This window comes from Jaculus jaculus, chromosome 8 (genome assembly GCF_020740685.1).
Source record: "Jaculus jaculus isolate mJacJac1 chromosome 8, mJacJac1.mat.Y.cur, whole genome shotgun sequence".
Lineage (NCBI taxonomy): Eukaryota > Metazoa > Chordata > Mammalia > Rodentia > Dipodidae > Jaculus > Jaculus jaculus.
In genome coordinates this window covers 117,047,202-117,070,736 of record NC_059109.1, presented here as the reverse complement: position 1 = coordinate 117,070,736, position 23,535 = coordinate 117,047,202, and the positions used below count along the sequence as shown (strand labels likewise).

The window sequence follows — 23,535 nt, the reverse complement described above, 5'->3', positions numbered from 1 at the left end:
ATACTGTTTTTATGATCAGAAAAATAGTGTAAATATAAAAAGATTTTATTCTTCTAAGCTGGGGAGATGGCTTAGCTTTTAAAGGTGCTAGTTTACAAAGCCTGTTGGCCCAGATATGATTCCCCAGTAACCACATAAAGCCAGATGCACAAAGTGGTGCATGTATCTGGAGTTTGTTTGCAGTGGCAAGAGGCTCTGGTGGACTCATCTCTATTCTTTCTCTCGTTCTTTTTTTGCTCTCAAAAATATATTTTTTAAAAAAACTTAAATGGGGCTAGAGAGATGGCTTACCAGTTAAGGAACTTGCCTGTGAAGCCTAAACACCCAGGTTCAATTCCCTAGTACCCACGTAAGCCTGATGCACAGGTGGCACATGCATCTGGAGTTCATTTGTAGGGGCTAGAGGCCCTGGCATGCTGATTTTCTCTCTCTCCAATAATAATAAATAAATAGAAATTAAAAAGAATTTGGGGGCTGGAGAGATGGCTTAGCAGTTAAGCGCTTGCCTGTGAAGCCTAAGGACCCCAGTTCGAGGCTCGGTTCCCCAGGTCCCACGTTAGCCAGATGCACAAGGGGGTGCACGCGTCTGGAGTTCGTTTGCAGAGACTGGAAGCCTTGGCGCACCCATTCTCTCTCTCTCCCTCTATCTGTCTTTCTTTCTGTGTCTGTCGCTCACAAATAAATAAATAAATAATTTTAAAAAAAGAATTTGGGAGGAGAGATGGCTTGGCTGTTAAAGCACTTGCCTGCGAATCCTAAGGACCCAAGTTTGGTTCCCCAGTACTCATGTAAGCCATATGTACATGATGGTGCATGCATCTGGAGTTTGTTTGCAGTGGCTAGAGGCACTGGAGTACCCATTGTCTCTATCTCTCTCAAATAAATAAATAACATTTTTTAAAAGTTAAAAAAAAAAACTTTAAAAATTTGGGTGTGGGGCTAGAGAGATGGCTTAGCGGTTAAGACATTTGCCTGCAAAGCCAAAGGATCTTGGTTCGATTCCCCAGGTCCCACATAAACCAGATGCACAAGGTGGCACATGCGCCTGGAGTTCATTTGCAATGACTGGAGGCCCTGGCATACCCATTCTCTCTTGCTTTCTTAAATTAATTAATTAATTTTAAAAAGGGGGGGCTAGAAGGATGGCTTAGTGGTTAAGGCATTTGCCTGCAAAGCCAAAGGACCCAGGTTCAATTCCCCAGGACCCACTTTACCCAGATGCACAAAGGGGCACATGTGTCTGAAGTTCATTTGCAGTGGCTGGAGGCCCTGGTGCTCTCAATATCTCTCTCTCTTCCTCTTTCTCTGCCAAATAAATAAAATAAAATATTTAAATTTTTAAAAAGCTGGGCATGGTGGCACACGCCTTTAATCCCAGCACTCCAGAGGCAGAGGTAGGAGGATCGCCAAGAGATCAAGGCCACCCTGAGACTACATAGTGAATTCCAGGTCAGCCTGGACTAGAGTGAGACCCTACCTCAAAAAATAAAAATAATAATAATAATAATTCGTTAAATTCAAATCAGAGCCTGTGTTTCGAAAAGAAGCCATAAGGTCTTGAAATCATGACTATTTAATGACATCAAGAGAATGAGCAGTAAAAAACCTGAGGGCACCTTTGGATAACAACCCGGAAGCACCCCTGAGGGTGGAAGGTGGGAAGAGAGCGTTTAGCATCTAGTCATCTAGCTGAGGAGTGCAGCAAGTCCCAAACTAAAGCAGGTCCAATGGCTGAGAGATTTCACTGAGATCCCTCTTTTTTTTTTCTCTCTCTCTCTAGCCCAGGCTGCCTTGGAATTCACTATGTATTCTCAGGGTGGCCTCAAACTCACTGTGATCCTTCTACCTCTACCTCTGCCTCCTGAGTGCTGGGGTTAAAGGCATGTAGCACCACCCCCAGCAGAGAGAGAATGAGTGGGTGCTCCAGGGCCTCTAGGTGCTGTAAACAAACTCCAAATGCATGTGCCACTTTGTGCATCTGGCTTTATGTGGGCACTAGAGAATCGAACTCTGGTCATTAGGCCTTACAGACAAGCGTCTTAACTGTGAGCCATCTCTCCAGCCCATTTCTAACTTACTCATTCCTTATCATAAAAGAATGATAATGAATTGAATGACATGCCAGGTGTATAAGACATTCTGAGAAATGTTTTAAAGCTTCTCTATATTTATCAAGCAGATTATACCTTATAACTGTGTTTTTATTATTTTCCCACAAATTCAGGGTGAACTTGAAAAGCTGGCGTTCCTAAAATCTTTGTCTTCTATCAGCCAAACTTTACCTTATGATGAAACCACAGAATCATTCATTCATAGGCACACAGAAGAAATAGTGCATATCCTGAGAGTAAGTATTGTGAGTTTGTTAGAAATTACTGGGGCTGCAATACTATTGACATGGTCAACCCATTCTTAGCAGTTTCACCCATGCTATCCTTTAGTTGTTTTAGTTCCTTTAGTTGTTTTGAATATCAGTGTCTTCAGAAGGAGATACACCCAGATTTACCCCTGAAAGCGATGGAAAGGAAGAACGCAAAAGTGAAGATAGCAGCTGGGCATGGTGGCACACACCTTTAATCCCAGCACTCCGGAGGCAGAAGTAGGAGGATCACTGTGAGTTCAAGGCCACCCTGAGACTACATAGTGAATTCCAGGTCAGTCTGAGCTAGAGTGAAACTCTATCTCAAAAAACAAAACAAACAAACAAAAAAGTGAAGATAGCATTTAAATTCTCAGCCTTACCAATGCTGCATTCTCATTACTTACACAGTAGTTTGCGACAGAATTTAGAGTCAAATGCCTGCATCTGAGTACCAGCTGTGGCTCTTTAGCTGTGGGACTTCAAGAAATTGTTTAACTTCTCAATTTGTCAGTTTCCTCATCTATAATATGAGAATAGCTTTCAAATAATTATGAGCATTTAATTGAGGATATAAGGGCAGGGCTGGAGAGATTGTTCAGTGGTTAAAGCACTTGCTTGCCAAGCTTAAGGACCCAAGTTCAATTCCCCAGTGCCTACATAAAGCACAAAATAGCACACATGTCTGGAGTTCATCTGCAATGGCTAGAGGCCCTGGCATGCCTATTTTCTCTCTTTCTGTTTCTCCTCCTTTCTCTCAAATAAATAAGTAATTTTTTTTTTTAAAAAAGCTGGATGTGGTGGTACATGCCTTTAATCCCAGCACTTGGGAGGCAGAGGTAGGAAGAATGCTGTGAGTCCAAGGTCACCCTGAGACCACATAGTGAATTCCAGGTCAGCCTGGACTACAGTGAGGCTCTACCTCAAAAATGAAAAAACAGCCGGGCGTGGTGGCGCACGCCTTTAATCCCAGCACTTGGGAGGCAGAGGTAGGAGGATCGCCGTGAGTTCGAGGCCACCCTGAGACTCCATAGTGAATTCCAGGTAAGCCTGGACTACAGTGAAACCCTACCTCGAAAAACCAAAAAAAAAAAAAAAAAAAGAAAAAGAAAATGAAAAAACAAAAACAACAAAAAAAGGGGGGGCTGGAAAGATTGCTTAGTGGTTAAGGTGCTTGCCTGCGAAGCCCAAGGACCCATGTTCAACTCTCCAGGTCCCACATAAGCCAGATGCACAAAGTCACACAAGCGCACAAGGTAGCACATGCATCTGGAGTTCAAGTGCAGTGGCTGGAGTCCCTGGAATGCCAATTCTCTCTCTCTCTCTCTCTCTCTCTCTCTCTCCCTCCCTCCCTCCCTCTCTCTCTCTCTCTCACACGCACACACATACACACATATTAAAAAAAAAAAAGCCAGTCTGTTGACCTTGCCTCAAAAAAATAAAAATAAAGAATATAAGGCATGTGACATGGTCCCTGACACATTTGAGAAACATGATTGTATTATTGTCATTATATTTTATCCTGTTTGTAATTAGTCACACCCTGGCAACAGCTCATCCATTCATCCCTGTATTGTATGCCTGCAAGTTCTAGGCACCTTCTTGAGAGCTGAGGCCACAAAGACAAGGCAGGCAGAATCCCTGCTCCCAGGTATCTTCAGGGCACTGAGGGCTGAATGATCCCAGGAAAGGATCTAGGAAGATTCTACAAAGGAGGTGATGTACTTAAGCCCATGCTTACTTTCTTCACCTGTGAAATGCCCTGCTGGTTCCTCTAACGTTCTGAGCTTCTGATCTGGCATGGCTTATACACCCCAGGAATAACAGTAATCCTTAAACCAGACACCTAACAGGCTGGCTAGATTGATCTTTTAATTTTTTTTGGTTTTGGAAATAGGGCCTTGCTGTAGCCCAGACTACCTGGAACTCACTCTGTAGTCTCAGGCTGGCTAACTGCGATTCTTCTACCACCGCCTCCCGAGTGCTGGGTCTAAAGGCATGAGCAACCACACCTGGCCTTTAGATTGGTCATTTTAAAAATTGAAGACCAGTTTACAGTTTTGTCAAGACCCAGGCATTTACAGGGTCCTTTGTAGTTAACACACTATGGTGTTTTGATAAAGGGTATAAATTTTCTGCCAATTTTAATCCTTGTCTTCTAAGAGTTTATAGTCCAGCTGGTAATGGTCACACTTAAACATGCAAATAAGAGACAGGCGTGGTGGCGCACACCTTTAATCCCAGCACTTGGGACACAGAGGTAGGAGGATTGCCTTGAGTTCAAGGCCACCCTGATTACTACATAGTGAATTCCAGGTCAGCCTGGGCCAGAGCAAAACCCTACCTCGAAAACACAAAAAAGAAAAAGCAAATGAGCCAGGCATGGTCATGCATGCCTTTAATCCAGCACTCAGGAAACAGAGGTAGGAAGATCGCCAATGGTTCAAGGCTACATAGTAAATTCCAGGTCAGCCTGAACTACAAAGAGACGCTACCTCAAAAAAATCCCAGCACTCAAGACACAGAGGTAGGAGGATTGCCGAGAGTTCAATTCCAGGTCAGCCTGGGCTAGAGTGAGACCCTATCTCAGAAAAAAAAAAAAAAAATCAAAAAACAACAACAACACGACAAGAGAACTGTTCCAAGTCATACATAAAGAAGTACAGATTGGGGCTGAGGAGATGGCTCAGTGGTTAAGGCACTTGCCTGCAAAGCCTAAGGATCTGGGTTCAATTCCCCAGTACCCACATAAAGCACAGAAGCACAAAGTGATGTATGTGTGTGGAGTTCGTTTACAGAGGCTAGAGGCCCTGGTGTGCCCGTTGTGCACTCGTTCTCTTACTCTCTCTCTCTCTCTCTCTCTCCTCTCTCAAATAAATAAAAAGAACAGATTGAGATAACAGATTTAGGAGCCCCACAGCTTATGTTGGCAGCTGTAAGTCCCAAAACAAGTGGCTTGTTTCCACAATTTCACTTCCCCAGACCTGACAGCCATGGGCTGCCATGTGATTCAAGCAGCAGCTTGGAAACCCACTAGTGCAACCCTCAGCCAGCAAAAGCACATTGAATCCCCATCCTCTGCAGGTGCATGAATCCAGCCAGTAGTGATATACCTGCTTCAGGTATCCTTCAAAGTATGGGCTGGGAAGAGGTTCAGCTGTTCACAAGTACCTGTGAGAAAACTGCATGGATAGTCAGTTCTGCAAATCCTGGCAGACCCATGGGCAAGGGCTGGGAAAGAATGCTCCCAACACCCAGAGGAAGGTGCCCAGCAGAACACATCTGTGAAAAATCCCAAAGGAGGGAAAAATTGGAGTTGTTGCAAACAAATAACTATAAGGCATGTGCTTCTTTTTTGGAAATATTTGTTTATTTATATATGTATATTTGTGTGTGTGAATGACTTAGAGAGAACAACAGGGCCTCTTGCCACTGCAAACGACTACTCTAATCACGCACCACTGTTTGCATCTGGTTGTATGTGGGTACTGGAGAACTGAGCCTGGCTGGCAGGCTTTGCAAGTGAGCACCTTCAACTGCTGAGCCATTCCCCCAACCCCTTCTTTCTTTTTTGTCATTTTAAAAACATCTTTTATTTATTTACTTGCAAGGCGAGAGGGAGAATGGGCGTGCCAGGGCCTCCAGCCGCTATAAACAAGCTCCAGATGCCTGTGCCACTTTGTCCATCCATCTGGCTTTACATGGGTACTGGAGTTTGTAGTGGCTGCAGGCCCTGGCATGCCCATTCTCTCTGTATTTGCCGCCCCACCCCACTTCTTTCCCTCTGTCTCTCTCAAATTAAATAAATAAATAATATTTTTAAAAATATAAAAAAAGAAAGGCAATGGCAGATGTCAGTGAGGATATGGGTCACTAAAGCTGCATGTGCTGGCATAACTAATTTATAGAACCATTTGGCAGATTTTTACCTTCTTGGTGCTGTGACAAAATATCTGACAAAAATCAATTTAAGTGCCAGGTGTGGTGGCACATGCCTTTAATCCCAGCACTGGGGAGGCAGAGGTAGGAGGATTGCCATGAGTTCAAGGCCACCCTTAGACTCCATAGTGAATTCCAGGTCAGCCTGAGCTAGAGTGAGACCTTACCTCAAAAAAAAAAAAAAAAAAAAATCAATTTAAGCCAGGCATGGTGGTGCATGACTTTAATCCCAGCACTCAGGAGGCAGAGATAAAAGGATCACCATAAATTTGAGGCCAACCTGAGGCTACATAGTGAATATAGTGAATTCTAGGTCAGTCTGGAATACAGCAAGAACCTATGTTGAAAAACAAAACAAACAAAACAAAAGGCTGTAGAGATGGCTTAGCAGTTAAGGCATTTGCCTGCAAAGCCAAAGGATCCCAGTTCGATCCTCTAGGACCCATGTAAGTCAGATGTACAAGGGGGCGCATGTGTCTAGAGTTATGACTGGAGGCCCTGGTGTGCCCAGTCTCTCTCTTTCTCTCTCCTCTCTCTGTCTGCCTCTTTCTCTGTCTTAAATAAATAAATAAGAATGGATAAACAAATAGTGTCATGCCCATACAAAGGACTGCCAATGAGAAACAAACTAATGAGCTTTGGGTTCATACTACAACTTGGATGAATGACAGAACAATTATGCTGAGTAAAATAAGCGAGACTCCTCAACCTCACCAAAAGGATGTACTGTGTGATTCCACATAAATACAATACTAGAGAATACACACTGAGCTGTAGTGCCAACAGGTCAGTGATTGCCTAGAGGTGTGGGTGTGGTGGGGGAGGAGCTGAAGAGAGAAATTACAAAGTACCACAAAGATATTTTTGCAAGTGACCAAAATTCTTTACCTCCATGGTAATGATGGTCTCATGGATGTGTACATATGTTAAAAATCATCTAATTGGGGAGCTGGGCATGGTGGTGCACGCCTGAGCTAGAGTCAAACAAAATAAGGGGCTGGGAAGATGGCTTAGTGGTTAAAGGCACTTGCTTGCAAAGCCTACCCTTAGGCTCAATTCCCAAGCCACCACGTAAACCAGACCCAAAAAGTGATGTTAACAACTGGTGTACATTTGCAGCAGCAAGAAGCACTGGTATAAGTGCATGTGTGTGCACGCACATGCAAATATATTAATTAAATAAATCAGGAGGTGTAGGGGAGAAAAATGTACCTGGGAAACTAGAGGGATGATGGGATTGGAACCAGTTTAATCCAGGCAAATTTTCTGGAAAGATGCGAAGGTTAAAGCTGAGAGAGGAGGGATGGGACCATGGAGTGGGGCCTTGAATGGTAAGCTGAAGATTGCGATTGGGCTGGGCCAAAGTCAAGGGTCTGGTGTGGCAGATTGGCCAGGGGGAGTGAGGAGTGAGGGTGGTTGGTAGCCAACCATCAGCAGACAGAGACATCAAGACCTGCTGGAACTGAATCCCAGTGTTCCAGGCTTATCCTCAGTGCCTCCTCATTGTCCTCAGCCACCTCAGGACGTCGCCTTCTTCATCCAGTTTCTCCATAAAACCCTGTCTACCTTGGTCAAATCACTTGGCTTCTCTAAACATTGGTAGCTATTAAAATGAAGGCATTATTATATGCCTGACTTTTGTGGAGATCTTTGAAACAAACTATCATTTTTGTTCACACTGATTAAGATTCTTTCTGGATCAAGTAACAAAAATCACCTCTGGCTCACTGAAGTTTAAAAAACAACTAATATCTCTTAGAATCTATGGAAGGTGTTTAACCAGCCTCCAGTGGAGTGAGTTCCAGGACAGCCCCAGGGGTTCAAAGACAGGGACTGCATCTCTGTCACTGATTAAAAACTCTTAACAATAGCCAGGCATGGTGGCACAAGCCTTCAATCCCAGCACTTGGGAGACAGAGGTAGGAGGATCGTCATGAGTTCGAGGCCAGCCTGAGACTACATAGTAATTCCAGGTCAGCCTGGGCTAGAGCGAGACACTACCTCAGGGTGGGGGGACAGAGGAAACACCCTCTAACTGTGTGTCCCTCTAAAACTCCAACTTCTGTAAGAAAAAAATCCAGTTGGCCTAGACAGGGTTTGATGCCACTTGGGTCAACCAGATGTGTCTGGGGAAGATATCACGTAATAGTGATGTAACTACTGGCCTTCCTTACCTCTGTGCTGGTGGCCTTCCTTGCCAGGAAGAAGGGACGATTTTATGATGAGACAGTTACCAGACATGAATTTCACAAGCAAAAAACAAGCTCTGACTTCTGAATCATTTTAGTGGCTAACATAATTGTAAACAAATGACAAACCTTTTTAAATTTTTTTTAAATTTTTATTTATTTATTAGAGACAGAGAGAGAGAGGGAGGGAGTGAGAAAATGGGCACGCCACAGCCTCTAGCCATTGCAAATGAACTCTGGACACATGCACCACCATGTGCATCTGGCTTATGTGGGGCCTGGAGAGTTGAACCTGGGTCCTCAGGCTTCTCAGGCATGTGCCTTAACCACTAAGCCATCTCTTCAGCCCATGACAAACCTTTCATACCTGGCTAGAAAAATAAAAGGCCATTTTGACAAAATGGGTCGAATTGAAGTCAGAAGGACTAGCAAACCTAAGGATTCAACTACAAGGTGTGCTGCCTTCATCCATATGTGAGGGGTGTGGCTGCAGGAATGGAGAACCAGAGAGTATCTGCTGGAACTGATGAAATCTGGGAATGGTCACAACAACAACAAAAAAAGTCAAAGTCATAAATCATCTTTTTAGGAGCCCTGGGAAAGGGCTTCTCTGATAGCCATTGAGGGCTAGAAAGGTGTAGCCTTTGTAAGGAGAGGGTAATGTTAGGTTGTGACCCTGACTTTAGTGGCGGTTTCCTAAAATAATTAGACATGAAGGAGTAGAGCCCACAGGAGTTGTTAAGGCTGAAGACATGCTTTGTTCCTTCCAGGCTATTGTGACACAAAATTAAATGAGCTTGAAGAAATGAGAAGAGCAGTGGCACCAGCAAGATCCCAATTCAAGTCAGAAGAGAAGCTCAGAAAGGAAGCTGGGTAACATTTACTGAACATGTTCTGCCTCCTGAATTCTTAGGGCTTTGGGCGAAGAAGAGAAATCCACTGGAGACAGCTGCAGGCAAGAAAAGGGAGTCTGCGTTCCCATCAGACCCCAGACGGGAAGGAGCAGCCTGCTCCAAGCAGAGAGAAGTTTCTGCTTCCAGATGTTCTTGGGAGGTCTGTCTCCATCTCTCACCATGTCCTCCTCTTCCTAAAACTGGCCCTCTTACCAAGTCCATAGGACCACTGCTTCTAAATGCTAAATTCTCTCCGAAGACTACCCAGAGTTGGTTGTGGTGGCCCATGCCAGCACTTGAGAGGTAGAGGAAGGAGGATCAGGAGCTCAAGGCCAGCCTCAGCCACAGTGAGTTTGAGGCCCGCTTGGGTCACATGAGACTATGAGAAGAAGAGAAGTGTGGGAGGAAAAAAAGAAGAGGAACAAGAAGTACCGATTCCAGATTCCAGAGTGAGAACTGAAGGACCCTGGTGTCTCCTGTGGATAGATGAGCTGTAGCCAGTGGGACAGAATGACCCAGCAGAAATGTGTGCTCATTCCATGGGTCAGGGCGCTTTCTACATGGTGAAGAGAATGGCCCACATTCACTAACATCTCCCATAGTTTCTCACATCATCTCCCAAGATCTCTCTCTCTCCTTACAGCTAAGGAACCCAGACACAAGCAGGTTAAACAGGCTGGGGGCATGAGGCAAGTGGATGACAGTGCTTAGGGTCTTATAGTCACAAAATTCCAACTGTTTCCTCCCTGTGTCTGTAGACTTTTCCAGCACAGCATGGCAGCTCTCCCTCTGCCATCTTGTAACATGGAAACTTGTTCTTTCCAGGACAGACAGTTCATAATGATGTTAGACATGATAGTAAAGATGACTGGTTAAGTAGAGTAGAAATAAAACAATCACTAGTAAATGAATGAATAACAGATACTAACAATTTTGAGGGTTGTCAGGCACTCTGAACAGTCCATTTCATAGTGCTGTTACCCCATTTTTCAGATGAGGAAACCGAAATAGAATGAGGGAGGGCTGGAGAGATGGCTTAGCAGTTAAGGCACTTGCCTGCAAAGCCAAAGTACCCAGGTTCAATTCTTCAGGACTCACATAAGCCAGATGCACAAGGTCACGCATCCATCAGGAGTCCATTGGCAATAGCTGGAGGCCCAGGCGTGCCCATTCTCTCTCTACCAGCCTCTCTTTCTCTCTCAAATAAAATAAATAAAAGAGAAAGAAATACAGTGAGGGAGGTTCACTAGCTTGAGTCAGTTCAAACAGCTAATAAGAAGCAAAGTACGAGAATGTAGTCTAGCTCCAGCACCTGTGATTATCCTGCCAGCTGACCAGTCATAGCTCTGACCCTCTCTGGCCTCTTGAGTTGGTACATTCCCAGCTCTCTAACGTTCTTTCCTTTTTATTGCAGGTGCTGCTACAAGAGGAGCCCCTGCATATGCTATCCAGCCCAGTGCGCCAGGAGATCTTTTTCACCATCACTGACCTCAGGTGACACCCACATGTACCTTATACATGCATCCTGGTTTCTCATTCAAAACCAAATGCTACAACAAATTAGCATATCCCCTGTTAACTTTTGAAAACTATATATATATTTTGTTTGTTTGTTTGTTTGTTGTTTTTTTTTTTTTCCTCCGAGGTAGGGTCTCACTCTGGCCCAGGCTGACCTGGAATTACCTATGTAGTCTCAGGGTGGCCTTGAACTCATGGTGATCCTCCTACCTCTGCCTCCCGAGTGCTGGGATTAAAGGCGTGTGCCACACACCTGGCTGAAGACTATGCATTTTTAAAAATTATTTATTTATGAGCAGAGAGAGAGAGAGAAAGTATATGAGCATGCCAGGACCTCTTGCTACTGCAAATGAAGTCCACATGCAAGTGCCACTTTGTGCCAGTTTGTACATCGACCTTACACGATACTGGAAAACTGAACCCAAGCTGGCAAACTGCAAGCAAATGCCTTTAACCACTGAACCATCTTCTCAGCCCTTGAAAATTATTTATATAGGGAAAGGGAAGCAAAATCCACATTCTTTTTTTTTATTTTGTTTTTGTTTTTTCAAGGTAGGGTCTCACTCTAGCCCAGGCTGGCCTGGAATTCACTATGTAGTCTCAGGGTGCCCTCGAACTCATGGCAATCCTCCTACCTCTGCCTCCTGAGTGCTGGGATTAAAGGCGTGCGCCACCACACCCGGCTAAAATCCACATTCTTATAGGAGAACTCTGATGCTATTATCCACGTCCTTTGGCTTTGGAATTCAGTTTTGTCCAAAGTATATTCAGTGAAAATGGGCTGGTACTTGCTTCATTCTGTAGAATTCAAGTTCTCAGAAGTTTGCTCAGGCTTCCTACTGTTTACTTCTCCTGGAGACTTGTTTGGCTGAGATCAAACTGATCAAAGGTTCTGGGCTGACCTGTAGTCAAGAAGTTTTTAGCTTGATTCAACTTACTATTCCCCAGGCTAACATTCAACCGAACACACTTTGGAAAGTTGTGGTTTCCTCAGTGGCTAACTTGGTGGAGAGCCTGGAATTATATCACTGACACCTTGTGGGAACTCTTCTTCCAACCTCTTATGAGATCATCTAAACACATTGAAGAGCCATGCTAGTTAATCTCTTCAAGCCATACACCAGGATGGGGAGATGGCTCAGGGGTAAGAGCTTGCTGCACAAGCATGAGGACTTGTGTTCAATCCCCAGCACTCACATGAGAAGGCTCGTGACTGCAACACTGAGGGGAGCAGGGTCAAGGGGATCTCTGGGGCTTATTGGTCAGCCAGTGTGACCAAAAACTAACATGAACTCCAGGTTCAATGAGACACTCTGTTTGAAGACAATAAGGTGGGAGAGCCACAGAGGATGCCCATCACCTTCCTCTGGCCTCTGCATATGTGCATGCATCTGTGCATGTGCACACACACGCGCGAGTACGTGCACACAGGCAGACACCAGCCAGGCTACCTTCCTTCTTTATTTTTTTAAATTTTTATTTATTTATTTGAGAGTGACAGACAGAGAGAGAAAGAGGCAGAGAGAGAGAATGGGCGCGCCAGGGCTTCCAACCACTGCAAACAAACTCCAGACATGTGCGCCCCCTTGTGCATCTGGCTAACATGGGTCCTGGAGAATCGAGCCTTCAACCGTGGTCCTTAGCCTTTACAGGCAAGCGCTTAACTGCTAAGCCATCTTTCCACCCCACCTTCCTTCTTTAGTTACCTTAGTCCCTGCTTATCAATTTCAAATCAAACTCTCCTCCCAAATTGCTCTTCCCAAACTGTCTTTCCTTAGTTACCAAAATATCTACCTGCTGTCTGGCCCTGAAGATGGTGAAGAATTGCTCAGTCTTACCACCAAAAGTATAATCACTCTGCCCTCTGTAAGCCATCTTACTGAGCTGCAGGAGACCATTCCAAACCATCCCTACAATGCAGAGGTAACTCGCTCTTTGTTCTGGGAGTTTCCCATCCTCACACTCAGCTGTCTTCACTGTTATTTATTTATTTATTTATTTATTTATTTATTTATTTATTTATTTGAGAGAGAGAGAGAGGCAGATACAGAGAGGGCATACCAGGGTCTCTAGCCACTGCAGACAAACTCCAGACACATGCACCACTCTGTGCATCAGGTTTATGTGGGTCCTGGGGAATCGAACTTGGTCCTTTGGCTTTGCAGGTAAGTGCTTTAACTACTAGGCCGTCCCTCCAGTTTCCCCCTCACACACACACCACTTTTTTTCCCCAAAAGTAGGATCTCGCTATAGCCCAGGCTGACCTGGAATTCACTATGTAGTCTCAGGCTGGCCTCGAACTGACAGTGATCCTCCTACCTCAGCCTCCCAAGTGCTAGGATTAAAGACATGTGCCACCAAGCCTGGCTGTCTTTACCTTTTGAGAACAGTTGACGGAAACTAACCAAGGCCATTGAAATCAAGTCTGGTGAACATAATGGGTAGATAAATAACAGCTTGTCTTTTCTTAATTTTATGTTCTTTTCATTTTCCCTTCATTCCTCCTTTCTTTCCTCTGGATTTTAAAAGAGTAGGTATATTAATTCATATATTTTGCAGACTTTTTGAGATAGGGTCTCTGTATAGCTCAGGTTAGCCTCATACTTGCAGTTCTGCTTGCACCCACAGAGTGCTGGGATTATAGGTGTGTGCCACCAAGCCCTACTTTTGCTGGCATTTTGTTTTCTTTTTCTTTTCTTTTCTTTTTTTTTTTTTTCCTTCAAAGTCAGGTCTTGCTCTAGCCCAGGCTGACCTGGAATTCACTATGTAGTCTCAGGGTGGACTCAAACTCACAGCGATCCTCCTACCTCTGCCTCTCAAGTGCTGGGATTAAAGGTGTGTGCCACCATACCCGGCTTTTTCTGGAGTGTGTGTACTAAGCATTATGACAGGCAGGAGAGATCAGCAGTGCAGTCCCACTCATGCAGCTACCTGTTAGTGCAGAGAGACAAACCATGGGTAAATAAATGCATCAGCTAGCGAAAAGTGTTAAGTATTATGAATAAAACAAAGCAAGGAAGAGGTGGTGCTGCAGTTGGAGGAACAGGGGCTTTTCCCATAGGTGACCAGGCAAGTCTTCCTCATGGGGTGAGAGAAGAAGGAAGAGAGGCGAGCTTTCAGGCAGGAGGAAGTCACTTTTGTCTGTGGCTACTAAATTGGTTGGTAAGGCATTATTGAAGACAACTCACTCCTATGTTTCAAGATATCACAAAAAGTCACAAGTCAGCTTTAAAAGTAACTTGATGGTCTGGGGAGATGACTCAGTGAATAAAGCCCCTGAGTTTATTCCCCAGACCCCATGTAAGAAGCCAGGAGCTGTGACAGGCTCCTGTAATCCCAGCATGTTGACAATGAGATGAGAGGCAGAGATAGGAGAATGCCCCCAAAGCTTGTGGCCACTGCAACAAATAATAAGAGAAAGAATATCTGCTTTCTCTTCAGATAGCATAAATTTTTTGCCTTTTACTAAAGGTTTCTGTGGAGAGGAACAACTCTGAGAAAAGAGAGAGAGAGAGAATCCAGAGGAAGAAACCCTACCTCACCTGAGGTAGACAAGCAAATACCAATCCAAAAGTAGTTGTCCTCTGACCTCCACGCAAGCTCCATTGCACACGGACATCTGTACACACACACACAAATAAGTAATAAAAGTTTTAAAAAAATTAAAAGCAGGGGCTGGAGAGATGGCTTAGCAGTTAAGGTGTTTGCCTGCAAAGCCAAAGGACCCAGGTTCAATTCTCCAGGACCCACGTTAGCCAGATGCACAAGGGGGCGCACGTGTCTGGAGTTTGTTTGCAATGGCTGGAGGCCCTGGCATGCCCATTCTCTCTCTCTCTCTCTCTCTCTCTCTCTCTCTCTCTCTCTCAAATAAATAAATAAATAAAAATAAAATATTTTAAAAAATTAAAAGTAGGGCTGGAGAGATGGCTTAGCAGTTAAGCACTTGCCTATGAAGCCTAAGGATCCCCACTCGAGGCTTGCTTCCCTAGTACCCACATAAGCCAGATGCAGATGGCACATGCATCTGGAGTTCGTTTGCAGTTGCTGGAGGCCCTGATACACCCATTCTCTCTTTCTCTCTCTCCCTCTTTCTCTCTGTGTCTGTCACTCTCAAATAAATAAATAAAAATAATTTGCATAGTGCCCTAGAAGATGTAGTGAGAGTCAGTTAACTCTGATCCCAGGAATACTAAGGTATTCAAAACTAGAGATTTCATGGTTGGGGATATGGCTTAGTGGTTAAGGTGCTTTCCTACAAAGCCAAAGGACCTAGGCTTGATTCCCCAAGACCCATATAAGCCAGATGCACAAGGCACACATATATCTGGAGTTTGTTTGCAGCAGCTGGAACCCTTGGCATGCCCATTTTCTCTTTCTCCTTCTTCTTTCTCTCATTTTCTTTAAAAAATTTTTTGTTATTTTTATTTATTTATTTGAGAGCGACAGAGAAAGAGGCAGATAGAGAGAGAGAAAGAATGGGCGCACCAGGGCTTCCAGCCACTACAACTGAACTCCAGATGCATGCGCCCCCTTGTGCATCTGGCTAACATGGGTCCTGAGGAATTGAGCCTCGAACCGGGGTCCTTAGGCTTCACAGGCATGTGTTTAACTGCTAAGCCATCTCTCCAGCCCACATTTTTTTTTTTTAATAGAGATTTCATGGGCTGGAAAGATGGATTTGTGGTTAAGACATTTGCCTGCAAAGTCAAAGGACCTCAGTTCGACTCCCCAGGACCCACATAAGCTAGATGTACAAGGTGGCACATGCGTCTGGAGTTTGTTTGCAGTGGCTAGAGGACCTGGTGCGCCCACCCTTTCTCTCTCTCTCTGCCTCTTTCTTTTTCTCTCTCTCTCAAATAAATAAATTAATTAATTTTAAAATTAGAGATTTCAGGCCTGATATGGTGGCACATACCTTTAATCCAAGTATTAGGGGTGGAGGGGCAGAGGTAGGAAGATGGCCGTGAATTCAAGGCCAGCCTGAGACTATACAGAGAATTTCAGGCCGACTTGGCCTACAAGAAGACACTACCTCGGAAAAAAAAAATAGAGATTAAAAAAAAAATTATTTTTATTTATTTATTATTTGAGAGTGACAGAGAGAAAGAGACAGAGAGATTGAGAGAGAGAATGGCCACACTAGGGCTTCCAGCAACTGCAAACAAACTCCAGATTTATGCATCACCCTGTGCATCTGGCTAACGTGGGTCCCGGGGAATCGAGCCTCAAACGGGGGTCCTTAGGTTTCACAGGCAAGCGCTTAACAACTAATCCATCTCTCCATCCCCCAAAATAGAGTTTTCTTTTGGTTTACTCCATGCCACAAATTGTTCACAAGGGTTTTTACTGTGGGTCTGGTATTCCTAGAAGGTCTCAAGATAATGTGAAAAGCCTCAGGAATGGGGAGTTAGGGAACTTTGTTGGGGGAGGGACTCATTAGTTCTGCACCTTTTCAGGATCTCTACAAGCAAACGTTCCAGGCATTCTCTGTGATGCTGCAGAGTATGGTGATTAACGACCCACATTTGGAAAAATTTGACACCATTTTTGAGGTAAACAAGGTACCAGGGGAGAAGGGAAATAACTATTCATTGGTGAGAGTGGAATAAGAGACTATGGAAGAAGAATTGAGTTATAGAAGGCAACATAACAGCTAAGAGTACCAGGTATCAGTCTTGAAGCCCAGGTTTGGTTTTGAGTTCTCCATGCCACTCACTGGTTATAAGTCCTAAATTCTTCTGGCATAAATTCTACAAGGAATTGATTCTCTCTCTTTCCCTCTCTCTCTCTCTTTTCAAGGTAGGGTCTCACTCTGGTCCAGGCTGATCTGGAATTAACTATGTAGTCTTAGGTTGGCCTCGAACTCTCAACCATCATCCTACCACTGCCTCCCAAGTGCTGGGATTAAAGGCATGTGCCACCACACCTGGCAAGGAATTGGTTCTCTTGCAATCTCATTCCCTCACTTTTCATGAAGATAACAATTACTGTGAGCAATGACTAAATGACTCAAATGGTTGCTATAATTTTCCTTACTATTCATTCCTAGCATAGAAGGGCTTCAGTCAGTGTCCAAGGATCAAAGTCAGACTCCTTAGTTAGTAAATAGGCAACTTCCTATCAAGTACGACTTGAACACACAACATGGCACTTGCTGCCACCTACAGTTGTTTTAGAGTATGCTATCTATTAGTAGGAATTTATTCATTAGCATGCATTCATTGCAACGTAAGTATCTTAGTATCATCCTTTTAAAGATGCAGATGTCCCAGAAAGATCTAACTGTGTGTGCTGTGAGTAGTACTGTGCACCTCAGTATAGATAGCACTTATCTCTGTCAGAGCTGACCCTGACGTTATTGCTCGTTCTTTTACTTGTATAGCAAATGCCAACCACATTGGGTTTCTCCCATCTTCCCTTTTTTATTTTTATTTTCCTGCCCTGGCATTACTTTAAAGGATTTCTTCAGTCTCAAAAACCTCCTTCTTTATGAGTTCTACCTGTGGGTAGCTTCCTCTCCAGAGCCCTCCCCCCCCCCCCCCCGACTGCTCAGGTATATGCAATTCAATGGTCCATGGTCCTTTAATGGCATATTATTAATTTTATCTATTTCCAAAGTGGATTTGAAAGGGCTAAAAACATCCAGACACAAAATAATTAGATGAAGAACTGAATGAGGAAATAAATCTAGAAGCTAGAATTTGGTAGAAACTGGACCTCCTGACTATCCAGGGCCTTATGCCTCACTTGTCAACTCACCTCTTTCATCTCTAACCTAAGCTAGTTTATCATTATCATAGGAGTCATTTTTAGATATCAGAATCATATGGAATTTTTGCTCAACATTTTCTTTCAGACAGTAGAAGTTTTCCCCACTTCTTCCTGATTAACCATTTTACTTCCTTTTATTTTTTACAGCACATGCACCCGTGGTTACTGTCAGCCAAAGACCATGAGCGGGAACGGGCTACAGACAGCATGGCCCAAGTCCTCAAGTGCTTATCCAGACATCTCAGCTTGAAGGTGAGCAGCCCTTAGGTGGTTGAGGAAGAGGCTCCAAAACCATCCTTCCATACCTTTCTCCCTCCCTCCTGTGACTCAGCCTGGGCTGCCTCGCTAGATATTCCCAGCCATTTCCCCAGCCCAGCCCCTGGGTTCTTCATCCAGTCTACATATTTAATTTATTTTTATTGTTTTGGTTTTTAGGTTTTTCTTTTTTACTTTTTTCTTTCTTTTCTTTTCCTTTTTTTTTTTTTTTTTTTTTTTGATTTTCAAGGTAGGGTCTCACTCTAGCTCACATTTGACCTGGAATTCACTATATAATCTCAGGATGGCCTCAAACTCACAATGATCCTCCTACCTCTAACTCCCGAGTGCTGCGTAGTTGTTTTTTATTTTTGGGGGTTTTTTCCTGATTTTCGTGGTAGGGTCTCACTCTATCCCAGGCTGACCTGGAATTCACTATGTAGTCTCAGGGTGGCCTTGAGCTCATGGAGATCCTCCTACCTCTGCCTCATCCAGCTTTCTTTATACATTTTTATATTGTGTTCATTGGTTATGTTTGCCCCTTTGGATGGATTTTTTTTTTTACGAGATAGAGTGTGTGTGAGAGAGAATTGGGATGCCAGGGCCTCTAGCCACTGCAATTAAACTCCAGACGCATGTGCTGCTTTGTACCTTAACTGCTAAGCTATCTCTCCAGTCCTGGATGGATATATTGTAACTAAATATGTTAAGTTTTCAATCTTCAAAGATCTTAAGGCTAAATGTGATCATTCACCTCTCTTGAATTAAGCAATTACTTAACAACTCTATTTTAAGTCACCAAGTGCCCAGATTCTGATGGTACTCTTCTTCTTAACTAGCTTCCACTGCAATTCCAGAGACTTGGACACCTGGTGGCTCTGATGACACTGCTATGTGGGGACCCACAGCCAAAGGTAGCAGCGGATGCTGCAGAGGGAACGCACTACCTGCTGCATGTCACCCTGAGGCTGAAGTGTAAGGCATTATGTTACTGAAGGCAGCAGTTTCCACACCCAGTCTATAGCATAGCCATAGGCACCAGCCCTCCTTGCCATGCTCTCGAAAGATCTTCTTTTGTAATTCATAAAAAGACAAGTAGCACTCCTGGAAGAGGTGAAGCAATGCTGACTCCAACGTTGGAACCACACACTCAGTCAGACTCAGCAGCATCGGCCATCTGCATGGCCGTGGAGCAGCCAGGCGCAAGGTCATGCAGACAGAGACAAAGTGGAGTGATTGGCTTGGTCAGAAGTGGGAGAGGTCCTTGACATTGTTAGGGTCTTAATTCAGTTCTTTATCTCATAACTGTATATTTGAACTTATTCAGGATCTAACAGTACCTGCAACACAAGTGGCCCCAATTTTTTATATCACAGATATAAGTAATATGGAGGGTCTTAAAGAGTCAAGGAGTAACTATTTTCAGTGAAATTCCTGTGCTGAAGGGAAGTGACAGGGCCACGAGTCAGAATCAACTGAGTTGTGATGATAGGAAGCATAGAGAGCCAGGTGAACAGGTACGGGGGGGCATGTCAGCCAAGCAGAGGCAGCAGCATAGGCAAGGCCCCAGCAGCTAGGACTTTGAGGAGATTGAAGATAGGGAACAAATCATTCACTTACTCACCAAAAAGGAGTCTTCCAAGACACCCAGCTTGGCACGAGACAGTGTTCATATGTTTAACTACTCCATCTAACTGAGCCGTTGCCACCTAAGCTTGTCCCCTAAGCTTGCTCAGTCTGCTGATGAGGATGCTCTGCTTTCCCTCCCCACTGTCCCACCTTTGGGCAGCACTGAATACAGGCTATTTTACAGACAGACAGTCAAGGAAATATAATTTATATGATTCAAAGAGTATTGTATGAATCCCCTATTGTTCTATAGGTGCATGGTAAGCAAGACAGGCAAGGTCCTTTTCCTCAGGGAACTTAGTTTCTAGTTTAGTTTCTAGAGACAGTATCCTTAACCAAGGGCTCAAAGACTCCCTATAGATATGTGTCTTATAATATGAGGTCACAACTGAACATGGGAAAAACAAGGCATGAGAGGAGAGCTTACCCACTCAGCAATCAGCAAAACTAGACGTGCACAGAAATCTGATGTTTTAATGATCAATTGTTTTTCAAATTTTTGTCTATATCTAAACCTCATAAGAGCCCCTCAAAATTCCTCACCAGCAAGGAAGCACTGTAGCATGCCTTGTTTGTTCTCAGCTAATTGTTCTGTTCTTACAAAAAAACTTTTCATTTCTCTTTGGCCAATTTTTTACATTGCTCTAAAAGAAAGGGGCAAAAATCTGCCTTCAGATTAACATCCCTCCCTCAAGGATTCTTGTTACAAGAAGGCCCTGGTTTTTGCTTTCAACTGGAAATTATACAGACTTGTAAAATCAAGAAGACAAAAGTGAGCTAGAATGTGATAATGATTTGTATTCTCTTCCTAGATATTACTTGTGACAAGGAAAATCAACAGAATTTAAGGGGAGCTTTGAAAAGGTGTCGAGAGCTGCTAGAGCTCTATACCACTAAACAGTTCTACCACTGCCCCTACAAAATCATCCAGGTAATCAGGAAAGCTAAATGCATCAAGACAGCTTGAAATGTTGGCAAGGCTGGGGAGCAACCAGGAGTCGTATTTGTTTGTGCATGGTAATGTAAAATGGTGGAAATGCCTTTGGGAAAAGTTCCAGTTGCTTTTTATAAAACTAAACACATCAAATTGTGGGGGAATGCACTCTGTAAACATTGCAGTTTGCAGAGAAGGCAGCATATTCATGACTCTCCTATACCCAGCTTCCTAGTGTAGCGGGCTACATCAGCCTGACCAAAAGGCCAATGCTTACACTTTGAGCTTAGCTGACTCCCTGTGGATGTTAGCCACTTTCCTTGTAAATCTTATCATACAAAGGAGCTGCAAGAGATGTGGTTGGGACAAGCCATATGCTTTTTTTTTTTTTAATTTATTTTTTTGAGATAGGGTCTCACTGTAGCCCAGGCTGACCTGGAATTCACTATATAGTCTTAGGCTGGCCTCGAACTCACAGTAATCTTTCTACCACTGCCTCCTGAGTGCTGGAATTAAAGGTGTGTGCCACCATGCCTGGCTATATTCTTTTAATTAATGTAGTCATTCATTAATCAACAAATATTTTTAAATATTTTATTTATATGAGAGAGAGAGAGAGAGAGAGAATGTGTGTGTCAGGACCCCTAGCCACTGCAGAGGAACTCCAGACACCTGTACCACCTTGTGCATCTGCTTATGTGGGTACTGGGGATTGAACCTTGGTCCTTAGGCTTCAGAGGCAAGCTCCTTAACCTCTAAGCCATCTCTCTAGCCCAATCAACAAATATTTATGCATTTGCTAACTGCCAGTCATGTTAGGTATTAATAGCAAAAAAAGAAAAGAAAAGAAAACCTGTGGATCTTAGTCAAGTAATTCAGTCTTTCTGCTCTTCGGTTTCCTGAGCTATTCAATGGGAATCTGTACAAGTTGGGATAAGTCACTTGTTCAAAGGGTTAAATGAGACGTTATATGGAAAATGCTTTGCTTAACGTCTGTCACACAGTAAGTACCCAGAAGAATGCTCTATTCTAATTATTTCAAGGACTTTACACCCTGCCAAGTGCAACACTTAGCAGAGTGACGCATTCTGGTAGCATGTTGTCTCTCAACGGAGTTTGTTAGTTATGCTGACGAAGCTGTCAGCTCTCCAGCATTGGGTGTTTCCTTCAGTTCTGCCTTGTAAAGTGTGGCTCCTTCTGAGAATCTTGGAAGAAAGCTCTCTAGGAGTCAGAGCAGTAAAAGGCCATGCACATACTTAGCAGTGGATTTTTGCATTGCTTCCAGTTTTCTGCCTTTATAAAAAAAAGTCTGAAGGAAATTGAACAGCTCTTTCTACCTTGCTACCTCTCTTGAAAGTTCACTTTCCCTAAATCATTGCAGATCTTTGAAGTTTTCCTCAATTTGAATGAACTTTGCCATTTCGTAATGGCTACATTGGATGTCCTGAAAAACCTGCCACATCCCTCCATCCAGCAGCTGGCAGGAGATTTGCTATTAACATTGATGAAAAATGCAGAGTCTCGATTTGAGAAGGTAAAAGATCAGGGGCCATTTGCTGGGTTTGAAATAACAGCAAGCCCTGACCTCTCCAGTAGCTAGGGAGCTGCTGCAGCTGTTTCTGCTTAGCTGAAGATGGACATGGGTAGAAGCAAGGCCAAAGCCTTACTCTGCCATTACCAGTACCCCTCCATTCAATAGAATGTGATAGCCAGCCTCTGTGTACCGAGTAGAGGAGATTTAAGAAATCTGAGGCATGGAACTGGAGAGGTGGCTTAGCAGTTAAGGCGCTGGCCTGCAAAGCCTAAGGACCCGGATTCAACTCCAGATGCATGTGCCACTTTGTGCATCTGGCTTTATGGGGAATCAAACTCCAGTCAGTAGCCTTTGCAAGCCAGCACCTTAACCACTAAGCCATTTCTCCAGCCCCCAAATGATAACTTATTTTTGAACTATAAAAATAGCAAAGAGGGGTTGGAGAGATGGCTTAGTGGTTAAGCTCCTGCCTGTGAAACCTAAGGACTCTAGTTCAAGGCTCGATTCCCCAGAACCCATGTAAGCCAGATGCACCAGGTGATGCACGCATCTGGAGTTCGTTTGCAGTGGCTGGAGTCCCTAGCGTGCCCATTCTCTCTCTCTCTGTCTCTCAAATAAATAAAATATATTTTAAAAATACCAAAGCTACAAAGTGAATGGTATGAGCAGTCAGATGGCATTTATATGAATTGTATGCCTTCAGTGACCAAAAAGACAAACTGTGAGAAGCTTTCCCGAAGGGTTTGTTATCTCATGTAGTAATTACATGTTTATTAAAATATATTTAATATATTTTAGTTCAATTAAGTCATTAAATATATTAAGTAGTTATTATAAATACACATTAAAATATTTTATTTATTTGAGAGAGAGAGAACAAGACAGATATAGAAAGAAAATGGGTATACCAAGGCCTCTAGCCACTGCAAATGAACTCCAGATGCATGCCCACCTCTGCATCTGGCTTACATATGTACTGGTGAATTGAACCTGGGCCCTTAGGCTTCCCAGGAGAGTGCCTTAACTGCTAAGCCACCTCTCTAGCCCCACATTCTTAAATATATATAAAAAGCTGAAAGCCAGGCATGGTGGCACATACCTTTAATCCTAGCACTCGAGGGGCAGAGGTAGGAGGATCCCTGTGAGTTGAGTTCAAGGCCACCCTGACACTCCATAGTGAATTCCAGGTCAGCATGAGAACATGTGGTGGCACACGCCTTTAATCCCAGCACTCAGAGACAGAGGTAGGAGGATCCCATGAGTGAGTTCAAGGCCATGGCAATTCAAACTTTGTGAGCAGATGGGTAAAAACAAGGAAAAAAGATACTTTCCTTTTAGTTCCTTTGTTGACAAAAGAAAATCTTTCCCTAAATCCCCCAGTAGCTTCTTCCTCATGTTTCACTGGCCAAAGTTGCATCACCATCCCAGCCTTCAAGCAGCTTCTAGCAGCTGGGGGTGGCGACAGTCACTTTATATCAAATTGTGCAGTCCAAGCAGAGAAGCACCAAAGCCCC

General features: G+C 43.8%; 1 protein-coding gene and 1 pseudogene across 1 annotated transcript in view; both read left to right on the top strand.

Annotated features, from left to right (window-relative positions):
- The window catches only part of Mroh8 (maestro heat like repeat family member 8), a 66,316-nt gene that overhangs the window by 11,063 nt on the left and 31,718 nt on the right, over nucleotides 1-23,535 (top strand). Inside the window, exons 4-11 of the mRNA XM_045156772.1 lie at nucleotides 2,225-2,347; nucleotides 10,795-10,874; nucleotides 12,677-12,821; nucleotides 16,355-16,450; nucleotides 17,817-17,921; nucleotides 18,764-18,899; nucleotides 20,366-20,484; nucleotides 21,869-22,021. Coding sequence (XP_045012707.1) covers nucleotides 2,225-2,347; nucleotides 10,795-10,874; nucleotides 12,677-12,821; nucleotides 16,355-16,450; nucleotides 17,817-17,921; nucleotides 18,764-18,899; nucleotides 20,366-20,484; nucleotides 21,869-22,021 — 957 coding nt within the window. The remainder of the gene's footprint in view (nucleotides 1-2,224; nucleotides 2,348-10,794; nucleotides 10,875-12,676; nucleotides 12,822-16,354; nucleotides 16,451-17,816; nucleotides 17,922-18,763; nucleotides 18,900-20,365; nucleotides 20,485-21,868; nucleotides 22,022-23,535) is intronic.
- LOC123463031 lies at nucleotides 14,320-14,406 on the top strand (annotated as a pseudogene).